Source organism: Moschus berezovskii, chromosome 2 (assembly GCF_049115385.1).
Source record: "Moschus berezovskii isolate FMDL1 chromosome 2, NW_MosBer_1.0, whole genome shotgun sequence".
In the NCBI taxonomy this organism is placed as follows: domain Eukaryota; kingdom Metazoa; phylum Chordata; class Mammalia; order Artiodactyla; family Moschidae; genus Moschus; species Moschus berezovskii.
The window spans coordinates 125249541-125262342 of NC_142461.1; the positions used below are offsets into that span (position 1 = coordinate 125249541).

Sequence of the window (12802 nt, forward strand, 5' to 3'; positions counted from 1 at the left end):
AGATTGTGGCATTCTGTCCCATCACTTCATGGCAAATAGATGGGGAAACAGTGGAAACAGTGGCAGACTTTATTTTGGGGGGCTCCAAAATCAGTGCAGATGGTGACTGTAGCCATGAAATTTAAAGACGCCTGCTCCCTTGAAGATAAACTTTGACCATCCTAGACAGCATATTAAAAAACATATTAAAAACGTTACTTTGCAAACAAAAGTCCATCTAGTCAAAGGTATGGTTTTTCCAGTAGTCATTTGTGGATGTGAGAGTTGAACTATAAAGAAAGCTGAGCACCGAAGAATTGATGCTTTTGAACTGCGGTGTTGGAGAGTCCCTTGGACTGCAAGAAGATCCAACCAGTCCATCCTAAAGGTAATCAGTCCTGAATATTCATTGGAAGGACTGATGCTGAAGCTGAAACTCCAATACTTTGGCGACCTGATAGGAAGAGTTAACTCATTAGAAAAGACCCTGATGCTGGGAAAGATTGAAGGCAGGAGGAGAAGGGGACAACAGAGGATGAGATGGTTGGATGACATCACTGACTCAATGGACATGAGTTTGAGTAAGCTTTGGGAGTTGGTAATGGCCAGGGAAGCCTGGCGTGCTGCAGTCCATGTGCTCACATAGAGTTGGACACAACTGCACGACTGAACTGAACTGAAGTTCTTACTTATGACTCACATTCTATCAAAAGTTATAGGAAATACAGAGATTCAATACGGATTCTAGCCTCAGCAATCCTATAGTTTTGGAGAAGAGGTGATCTCCTTAGGTAACTATAATAGATTGAAGTAAAATACACAGTGAAAAAGATACAGATAAAATGAGATGGGTCACAGAATTAGAAACATGCAGCTGGATTATGAAGCCAATGCGCAATTAGTAGGCAGAGAAATTACAGACTTCTTTTTATGTTGTTTCTCAAAGACATCACCACTGGAATTGTTATAAGCATTTGAAATCTTCATTAGAGATCACCAACAAACAGGTGGTCCAGACTGTCACATGTACCTGCTTTCATACAAATTTTAATTTAATGATACAATTAAAAAAGTTACTTGACCTATTAGTCAGATCAATTAGGACTCAGAAAATCACCACATTTGTACGTTGAAGATACAATTCTATTGTTTTTTATTACCAGTGGTCTCTAAACAATTTGTTCTAAGCTCTCTAATCCTTAAAAGTGTTAAATATTCATATTTTTAAAGCTGAGGTGATGATTTTCATAATAAAAGTCCATGACTTTCAATGCCTACCAGACACTTGGTTAATGAATATATAATTAACATTTAAATATCTGTTTTGATTTAATAAACAATATGTCTAAAAATATCATCTTAATATCCTAAAAGCTAGAGTCACCAAAATAGCAAAAATGGACACAAATTTGACTCAGAATTAACACTTCTTCATAACAAAAATATGACTCCAACAAAGCACACTTGGGATATTTCAAAGATAACTCTGGAAGCTTTATCATCTTTTCCTTCAAAAGCACTGTAGACTTGCCCCTACACTTGCAGCAGCTCCCATCCAGGAAATGTTGGATTTTGCTCAATTAAAGATAATGTCCAAGTGGACTTAATCAAATATATAAATAAACTGAAGTTTTCCCATGAGAACTATCGAAATTATGTCACGTCGAGTCACAGAACCAGAGACTAGGTTTATAAATAATGCAGACTTTTTTTAACCTTGTTCTCTGTAAACCAATAGGTCTTTTTAAGCTTACTATTATTTTTTCATTGCTATTATTACTATTCTTCATTGTTTTTTACCTGAACACTATAAGTAATAGGCTGATTATTTCAAATAAAAAATTTTCAAGATGATATAAACCATAAAATTATCCCCACTAGATCATTTTACCAGCATAATCTTGATTTTCCTCATTTCAAACATTACAAACATTTGAAAAGCAGTTTCTAAACAATACCAATGGAGAAGGCAATGGCACCCCACTCCAGTACTCTTGCCTGGAAAATCCCATGGATGGAGAAGCCTGGTAGGCTGTAGCCCATGGGATCACTAAGAGTCAGACATGGCTGAGCAACTTCACTTTCACTTTTCACTTTCATGCTTTGGAGAAGGAAATGGCAACCCACTCCAGTGTTCTTGCCTGGAGAATCCCAGGGACGGGGGAGCCTGGTGGGCTGCCATCTATGGGGTTGCAGAGTCAGAAACAACTGAAGTGACTTAGCAGCAGCAGCAGGAGCAAACAATACCAATATCCAAGATAAATGCAAACAGCACCAAGCATCTCTAGCTTAGAAAATAGGACTTACATAGCTCCCCAGTGAGAAGTGCTTTCTTATGTTTCATCTATTCCTTGTTCCTGGATCCATGTGTGTGTGTATGTTAGTCACTCATTCATGTCCAACCTTTTGCAACCCCATGGATTATAGCCCTCCAGGCTCCTTTGTCCATGGAATTTTCCAGGCAAGAATACTAGAGTGGATTGCCATTCTCTTCTCCATGGGATCTTCCCAAATCAGGGATTGAACCTGGGTATCCTCTATTGCAGGCAGATTCTTTACCATCTAAGCCACCAGGGAAGCCCTATACCCAAAATTATTATTTATGAATTTAATACTTCCTCATGAAGTTGCCCTGAATATTATATGTTTGTTCAGTTCAATTCAGTTCAGTTCAGTCACTCAGTCGTGTCCGACTCTCTGCGACCCCATGAATCACAGCACGCCAGGCCTCCCTGTCCATCACCAACTCCCGGAGTTCACTCAAACTCATGTCCATCGAGTCAGTGATGCCATCCAGCCATCTCATTCTCTGTTGTCCCCGTCTCCTCCCGCCCCCAATCCCTCCCAGCATCAGACTCTTTTCCAGTGAGTCAACTCGTCACATGAGGTGGCCAAAGTATTGGAGTTTCAGCTTTAGCATTAGTCCTTCCAGTGAACACCCAGGATTGATCTCCTTTAGAATGGACTGGTTGGATCTCCTTGCAGTCCAAGGGACTCTCAAGAGTCTTCTCCAACACCACAGTTCAAAAGCATCAACTCTTCAGCGATCAGCTTTCTTCACAGTCCAACTCTCACATCCATACATGACCATGGGAATAAACCATAGCCTTGACTAGAAGGACCTTTGTTGGCAAAGTAATGTCTCTGCTTTTTAATATACTATCAAGGTTGGTCATAACTTTCCTTCCAAGGAGTAAGCGTCTTTTAATTTCATGGTTGCAATCAGCATCTGCAGTGAATTTGGAGCCAAAAAAAATAAAGTCTGACACGGTTTCCACTGTTTCCCCATCTATTTCCCGTGAAGTGATGGGACCAGATGACATGATCTTTGTTTTCTGAATGTTGAGCTTCAAGTCACCTTTTCACTCTCCTCTTTCACTCTCATCAAGAGGCTTTTGAGTTCCTCTTCACTTTCTGCCATAAGGGTGGTGTCATCTGCATATCTGAGGTTATTGATATTTCTCCCAGCAATCTTGATTCCAGCTTGTGCTTCTTCCAGTCCAGCATTCCTCATGATGTACTCTACATATAAGTTAAATAAGCAGGGTGACAATATACAACCTTGAGGTACTCCTTTTCCTATTTGGAACCAGTCTGTTGTTCCATGTCCACTTCTAACTGTTGCTTCCTGACCTGCATACAGGTTTCTCAAGAGGCAGGTCAGGTGGTCTGGGATTCCCATCTCTTTCAGAATGTTCCACAGTTTATTGTGATCGACACAGTCAAAGGCTTTGACATAGTCAATGAAGCAGAAATAGATGTTTTTCTGAAACTCTCTTGCTTTCTCCATGATCCAGCGGATGTTGGCAATTTGATCTCTGGTGCCTCTGCCTTTTCTAAAACCTGCTTGAACATCTGGGAGTTCACGGTTCACATATTGCTGAAGCCTGGCTTGGAGAATTTTGAGCATGACTTTACTAGCGTGTGAGATGAGTACAATTGTGCAGTAGTTTGAGCATTCTTTGGCATTGCCTTTCTTTGGGATTGGAATGTTTGTATCTTGTCTAAAAATATGCTAAGATTCTGATGAATGGTAGCTCTTGGTATTAATTTTAATATCTACTGCTGCTGTTATAAGTTTATTGGAAATAATTTAAATTTTTGCAAATTGTGGATGAAGTAATACTATGGGAGTAGATTACTCATTGCCTGACTACAAAATGTGTAACAAATTAGTTTATTTGTGATGACCACTTAAAAATTAGTTACTTTTATCACAAATGGGAAAAAAAAGGCTCAACAATGTCTAAGATGTTTTCTTGATAAATATATCCTGCCTTACAAATGTATTTGTTGTTTCACTCTGACCTTCGTAATTTATTTTGAAGATCAATTTGCAATTATTTCTTCCTTAAAAGTCACACAATGACTTCTGACTAGCAGCAGCAGTCTCTTGACAATAAAAATATTAATAAATGTCTGTTATAAAATATATTTGTTCTATTAATTAGCATTATGTCTTATAATGTCATAAACTTTAAATTCATATCACTATGTCTATTTTCCAGAAGTATTTTTCACTTTCATCGCAAGTAGAAATAAATGCAATTATTTTGTTCTATCAATTGTTACTTACTTTAAAATTATCATTTATTAAAGAAAACTCTTGAACCTAAATTTCCAGTATATAACTATATAACCATTGCAAGTCAATTCAATTTCCTTTTTCTCTCTTAAATAAATGAATTCCCAATCACTTGACTTAGAAACAAAAACTGGCAAAATATGTTCATATATATAAAGTTGTATTAAGTTTCGGATTTGATTTACACAGAACTTTTTCTTAGGAGAAAATATATTTCATAAAAGAAAAGGTATTTAACATATTCTACTACTGTCATAGTTAACAAATTTTTTCTAGGTAATTTTCACTCTGATGACTTTGTACTATATACATTTCTATCTGACTCACACATTTTTGGGTGGGTGTGTATGTGTGTGCATTCAGTCGTGTTTGACTCTTCTCGACCCCATGGACTGTAGCCTGCTAGGCTCCTCTGTCCATAGGATTTCCCAGGCAAGAATACTGGAGTGGGTTGCCATTTCCTCCTCCAGGGGATCTTCCCAACCCAGGGATTGAACCTGTGTTTCCTGAGTCTCCTGCATTGACAGGCAGATTCTTTACCACTGAGCCACCTGGGAAGCCCTAGTATATTATACTACTTCACCAGTTAATTTTTTCTATGTAATTTTCACTCTGATGACTTTGTACTAAAATTTCTGGCTAAAGTACATATTTTTTGTTGAGGAAGTGTTAAAAAGAAATTAAAGCACAGAATATCATAGATACATATTTATGAGATGAAAATGCCAATATCAATAATGTATTAGCAATAAAATTTCTTTAAATTTTGAGGTGAGTTTACATTTTATATTACTTGTTCCCATTTTCTATTATTCCCAAAACACTGAAGTAAATGGCTCTGAAACACTGAGTAGAAAACTGCCTAGAAAATTATTGTAAATCGGCAAAGTGTTCAGGTGTTCCACTTTATTATTGTTTAAAAATTTTTTAGAAAATTAGTAATATTCAGTTCAGTTCAGTTCAGTTAAGTCGCTCAGTCATGTCCGACTCTTTGCGACCCCATGAATCACAGCACACCAGGCCTCCCTGTCTATCACCAACTCCCGGAGTTCACTCAAACTCATGTCCATCGAGTCGGTGATGCCATCCAGCCATCTCAATCTCTGTCGTCCCCTTCTCCTCCTGCCCCCAAACCCTCCCAGCATCACAGTCTTTTCCAGTGAGTCAACTCTTCTCATGAGGTGGCCAAAGTATTGGAGTTTCAGCTTTAGCATCAGTCCTTCCAGTGAACACCCAGGAATGTGGTGTCACCTCTGCAACTTCTCAACTAGCTTTGACACCAATGTTAACACACTGAGCTTAAATGTGGGACTGAATAAAAATGATTACACTCCAAAAGGTATACAATTTTAAGTATATAATAGATATTTTATGCTATTTCTCCATAAAGCATAGATCACAACCTTGAAACAAGAATTCAGACCCAGCAATAGGGTACTAACTATCCCCATTAGGTATACAAACAAAGTTAGGACTGCCTCTCTTTTCCTAGGCATCTCCCTGCTTTCCACATCTCCATGTGAAGAGAATATGCCTGCCAAAAACACACTCAGAATTCCTCTGCTAACAGCCACTTGTAAAAATAAAACTTTGAAAAGGCATAAAGAGAAGAAACAGCATGTTCTAAATGCTGTGAAGAACCCAACATGATTTTCATTGGTCTTGGGCCCTGGCAGCCATTTGACTTGCACTTTACCATCTCAGCTCCTGGATACATAGACCAATTCTCAGTTCTAGGGCTGAGGAAGGGCCATTTGCATGACTTCATTTGTGGCTTTTTCATGCTACTTCTAATGAAAAGTCACCACAAAAATAACATCCACTTTTGAATCCTGAGAGAGGTTCAAAAGGTTGTTGGTTCCAAAGAACACTAAATAAGGCTTACCATGTAAGAAAAAAGTTTCTATTTATTTTTTTAATTCATTTTTCCTACATACTCCCAGAAAGATTTTGAAGCAACAAACAGAAAAAAAAAGATGCATATATAGTAGAATTTGACAAAAATAAAATATCAAATCAAGCAGGGGGAGATAATCATAACAAAAACCCAGACTTATATATTTCATAGCAGGGTAATTCAGGTAAGAATTATTTTCACTGATGAAGTTTTATTAGGAGGAATAGATTTTTCTTGGTATCAGAGTTTAAGATTGAGTAATATTCTGGGAATATAGAAAGTTCACTAAGCAATATGAGCATGCAATAAGATGGAAGTATCTTCAGCAATTGTTTTACTGAAGTTAGACCAAGGTACTTCATCTGAAATGTGCTATAAATTGATGAGTCTTTTTATATAAAGAGATTAATTGTAATTACTAGAGATCGAACTCTGTGGTAACACAGAAAAAGAAGTTTCTAAACATCTAAAGAATGTGTGTTATCAGAGAGCTGATTCAAATCTTAGATTTTTAAAGAGCTATACAAATTCATTTTCTAAGTGCTGAGGAACAAACTCAGTGTTGTTGACGGAAATCACATTAATATATGTTTTATAATAGTGTTTCCTTCCTGGAAAATTATAAAACCTAAAGTGTTTCTCTTGAGTAAAGGGAGAGTGATTTCTCTGTACAAGTCTGAGCTGCAAGAACATCTGCAGAGTGAACCACAAAATGTGTCTGAGATGCATCATTTCTATATGCTCCAGGCTGAACAGTCTCATTTATCCCAAAGTAACATGCAAAATGTATGAAACGTGTGCATACAGACTCCAGCCTTGGCCATAAAAGAAGCCTTTCCTTTGTTTCTAGCTTCAAAGGTTTGACATGAAAATGTGTATCTAAATTTTCCATGGAAGACTTTTAAAACATGGATTTGATAACCTAACTGTGTGAAATGATTTGGGAATCAGCATTGTAGGAGACCACGACATTCTTAAAGATAGTTTCTAAATAGCATATAAGACTCCTCCCAGCCTTCCCAATAGCATACCAGCCATGGAATTTCAATATTCATCATCTTCTCTAAAACCTCTCAACTAATTTTTTATACCTGATGGATGATTTTTATTATTTGAAATTTAGGGAGATCATGCTGATGAAAAATTGATATTAATTCTGTCTCAAAAATTAAATTTAAAAGAAAATAATTATCTTAGCAGAAACTAAGAGAACATTGTAAAACAACTGTACTCCAATAAAAACTAATTTAAAAATTAGAAAATGAAGGAAATACAACATTAAAAAATAATAATATTATTGAAAATGTTGCTCTTATCTTTCTCAATTCACTTAGGGGCCAGAATGAGTTTTCGCTGAAATTTGTCTTTTCCATTATAATTCCCCAGGATGTTGTTATCTTCTTTTTGGTACCCATCACCTGCCTGCGTCATGGTTACCTAAATATACACTAGATAATATGCTTTGTAAGGGCAGGTAAGGTTGCTTTTTTGTTATTGTGTCTGGCCTCTAAGACCAATGGTGCATGCATACTCAATTGTGTCTGACTCTTTGTGACCCCATTGACTGTAACCCACTCTGTCCTTGGAATTTTCCAGGCAAGAATACTGGCGTGGATTGCTGTCTCCTACTCCAGGGGATATTCCTCACCCAAGGATCAAACCCGCATCTCTTGCATATCCTGAATTGGCAGGTGGATTCTTTACCACTGGTGCCACCTGGGAACCCTGGCCTCCCCAGTGCCACCCCCTAGATATGGTCATGTCTACTCGAGCAGAGAATGACAGGTGAATTGAATTAAAGCTGTGGGTTCAACTGCAGAAGAAAGTAGCCTATATATAGAAATTTGAATGGTGTCAATAGGTCAGATGTTTCTTAAAAAAAATCCTAGGCTGATCTCTTAAAGACTTAAATTTTAAATGAGTTTTTAATAAAAAATAGCAAAGATATTTCACAAAATTCCTATTAAACTTGTAACTAGCACATATGAAACAATCTTGCACAGACTTGCTTACAGATTGAGAACAGGGGCGCAAATCTCTCAGGAAGTGGGGTGTGCATACTATACATACTGAGAAGGGAAAGTCTGTGCCTGGGACTCCGACCAGAATAGGAGGCCTAGAAGGATGTCTCAGTGTGAAAGGCTGGATGACTCAGGAGAAGGCCAGGGGAACAGGGGAGCTGGGAGAGGAGGATAACGGAGAAAATAAAGTGGGACACGCGATAAGAGCCAAAGGTGCCGAGAGAGAGAGTGTCAGTCGTTCAGTCATGTCCAGCTCTTTGCGACTGCGTGGACTCGGTCTGTAGCCCACCAAGCTCTCTATGCATGGAATTCTCCAGGCAAGAATACTGGAGTGGGTTGCCATTCCTTTCTCCAGGGGATCTTCCTGACCCAGGGATAGAATCCAGGCCTCCTGCATTGCCGGTAGATTTTTTACTGCCACCAGAGTAAAAAATGGTGGCTCTCTAGTCTGAGCCACCAGAGAAGCCCAAAGATGCCAAAGGAAAGCTTAACCCATTTCTCAGCTTGCCCAAAAGCACAACTAGCTGTTAGAAAGCCCATGCTGCATTTCACTAAAGAACAGCCTAAAACTTTCTCTGAGAAAGTATGTCTAGTCATTTGGACCTTTTAAGATACTCTCCACCCTCCTTTCCTTCGTAACAGTCATATCTTGATAAAAGCAAAGCCAGCTATCAATATTCCAGTAGACCCATGATCCCACATCTGGCCTTAATCTGTTTTCAATCGGGAACCCATTTCAGCACTTGCTTAAAATAATTGCCTGGGTAAACGTATGTCCTCCTTGGTAGCTGTGTTTTCTGTTCTAGGCCATCAGTATCATGAAACAATCATTTGAATTTAGCAAACTGTATTCTAATCATCTGGACAAAAAATCCCACCTTCAATAAAGGATCTGCTCTTTATATGAAAGAAAAGCACACTTGAATTACAATTCCCCTGAGAGTGGCACCTTAACATATAATTTGTCAGCAGGAGACTAGGATTTGGCATTAAAGCAGTGAATGACCACCTGCCAGCAACAGGTCCACAATGGAATAACACACTTAAGTTGATGGCTAAGTGAATCTGATTTTATCCAATACGGCCCTGCCTTCCTGAACTTCTGTAGGTACCCTCTTTAAGTGATGTCTCAGTGGCATTGAGTTTGGAATTGTCTGTGCAACTTTCACGCCTCCTTGAAGTCACACATGCACTTGGAAAGAAAATAGTAGTGAACTGCACAGGAACTGAAAGAACATTTCCAGCTCCTGCCATAGGAAACACAGGAGGTGAATACACCTTTTGGATTTTTGGTTAAATTTACAAATGCATATTTAAACAGACACATAATATTAAATTTGTAATGTAGGTCTGAAAATATCTTCAAAAGATTTTAAAACAGATTTGAGGTAACATTTTGTTTTAAGCATTATGAAAGTATATTGATATTACTAGCAATACTGTAGTGATGCTTAATACATAAGAATGGAAACATTTTATATATAATTCTATTCCTTGAAGGCCCACTCTTATTATTTAACAACCACAGAATGTCAGGAATTTCATCCATAAACTTCTACAATCCTGTAGTTAATTCAAGATCAACAGCCAGTGACTACAACTTAACCTTAACATTTATTATTGTCAACATGTGATATCTTTGCTATATTTAAGATATTATTGGGGGGAGGCCCAAATTTGATATATGGTTAACTTTAATTCCAAATTCTGGATTCTAAATTACATAACAGGTAACTAAAGAATCAAGACAGAAGAAGTTGCTGTCTCTTCGTGAAAGAATCTCTACCCCCCCAAAATAAAACCTTAGCCCAATCTGTTATGCGAGATCTACATTCTGCCTGGCCAAAGATTCCACCCCAGTGCGAAATATCTCCCGTTGCCCTGCTGTTTCCTTAACTGCTATAGAGATACTCCTAAATTAGCTGCAAAATGTACATACTATAGTACAATAGCCATCAAGTTCAAATTTGTCTCCCCATACATTACTGCAAAAAAGCGTAGCATTCACAGCACTAAAATACTACTTCTGAGAGAAATCAGTTGAAAGAACCACACATTTCCCATTTACAGGGCTATGCAACCACTAGAAACAGCGAGGGATTGCAAAATGTTTCAGAAGTTTTTCTAGTGCTATGTCATTGAAGTACATGAAAAGCTAATACGTTTTTAAAATACATTTTGGAAAACTGTATTTTCCAAAGCTTGTGCATAGGGTTTCAGAAAATAAAAAATAAAAGAACTCCTTCAGTATGCATGAAGTTACACTTAAGGCACAGTCTTTATTGCTTTGTTATAACTTAGTGCCAGAATTCACAAGTTAAGGATGAAAAAGAAATTATTTTTCCTGATAGCCCTGGAGCCATCTAGGATACATCATGACTTACCTAAAGATGGGTCTTTGGAGATGTTTCCTCCTGATTGTGACATGGTCATCCATTTAAAGGTGAAAGTTTAGCTTGTTCCTGGAAACCACTCCAGAAATCCAGGGAGAGAATGTGGAAGCTTATCCTGATCTATTGTCCTGCAAGGAGCCCAGAAGGCAAAAGTAGTTTCCTCTTTCTCTTTTTGGGTGCTGGGAGAAAACTTGCCTGCTCTCTGCCAGCTGAGCAATGTGTCCATAGAGGCCACATAAGACAGACACGATGGGGCACTCCCCCACAGAGCAGGGTGTGCAAAAACACCAAGAGTCACGTTGACACGGGCAGGGGAAGCGCACGGGACCCTCGGAAACAGAACAGAGCAAACAGAAACTTTCCGGCCCCTGTGGCACCCAGGTAGGAGCTCCCTAAGTTATCGCAGCCATGAGAGCACTCCTTCCACATGCTGGTCAAGCTCGGAAAAGCTAAGTCCCTCCCTGTCTTTAAAACAGCCCGTTCCGAGGCTCAACTTTTTTTCTTCAAAATAAAAGTTGTACAGCTGGTTCAGCAGTCCCATGTGAGTACCCTCAGAAAGTTTGTTCTGTTAAAATAAGAACTGTATACAAATTAATGAAGAAAGATAGGCTGAAGCTGCATGGCTGGCTTTGCTCCAAGAGATTATAATTATTTTACAATCTTGCTTTTATTCATGCTGGATGAAGTGTGGAGACAACTCATCATTTTTGGCACTCATAACCTAATAACCTACACTTGTCTAAAGTCAAAGATGCCATTTCAACTGATAGAAGCCCTGTGAAGCTGGCCAGAGCTACAAAAGTTAGAAAAACAAAAATTGCTCAATTCCATCAGTGACACTGTACCCAAATGCAGCTTTTCAACTAAGAAAGGACACTGCAAAAAGATATGGAAACACACACACACATCACACATTTTTTTAGTTCCCCAAACTCCCTAGGAACCTAATGTTTTTATATTATAAAATCAAATTTTAATTTATGAAAATAAAAAGGAAGAAAAGTAGGCATAAGAGAAAAGTTGTGAACAACTGAAAATAAACATTAAAAATTGTTTTAGTTGGAAGACAGACTCACAATGCAGGGACTTTTGTTTAAGTTACAAATAAGGTGAATCCTCATATTTTAATATAACATTCTGGAGACGATCTTCTATCTAAATCACTAACAAATTTCTTCTCAATCAGTAATGTCATGAGATTCCAGGCTAGAGGTTTGTTATGAATAAAAGAAAAATTCTCAAAGCATGATTAAATGTTTTAAAAGTACATGAGTTAAAAGGAGAATAAACTGAGAAACACACATGCTTTCATTGAATGACCCATAAAAATAAGATTTAAATGTCACAAAGAGGGATATGCTCTATATGATAGCAGTCTGTAGCTCTTAGCATCCTCCAGATATGTCCACAGAAGCAAGAACACCTTTTTATTTTCCTCCCACAGGAGAGACGAAGAAAAAGAGAATTAAAAATAAATCACTGATTACATTGAGCAGTTCTAATCCATGCTGGGAAATGGAATCAGTCTGAGAAAGCAATGAACTAAAAATAAAATAAATGGCTTCTATCCTAGTTCTATTATGAATATGCTGGGCCATTGTGAGAAATTTCTTGACTTATCTGAGCTCCAGTTTCTGTTTGTAAAATAAAGTTATAATATTAGTTGAATTCTATGTTCCTGTCCAGCTTTAGTCGTTCCAACAGACTCTTTCTAAGTATGATTAGTCTGCTTTTGCAGAGATACTAGCAAGGGCGTTATGGTACCTGATACTCCAAAAAATACATTTTCATTATATGAAGTCATAAATAAAAAGGAAGATAATTTTATATTACATATTTTTGTAGCTATTATGTGTCAATGTATTGATGTATAAATCAAGGTTTTCTTCACCATCAATAGCATTCAATCATAATTTGACATGTGTGC

At 37.7% G+C, this 12802-nt stretch overlaps 1 protein-coding gene across 1 annotated transcript in view; it reads right to left on the reverse strand.

Moving 5' to 3' along the window:
* The window catches only part of PDE1A (phosphodiesterase 1A), a 307778-nt gene extending 296478 nt beyond the window's left edge, over nucleotides 1-11300 (reverse strand). Inside the window, exon 1 of the mRNA XM_055397831.2 lies at nucleotides 10867-11300. Within this exon, the coding sequence (XP_055253806.1) occupies nucleotides 10867-10919 (53 nt within the window). The 5' untranslated portion in view covers nucleotides 10920-11300. The remainder of the gene's footprint in view (nucleotides 1-10866) is intronic.
* Nucleotides 11301-12802: the final 1502 nt, after the last annotated feature.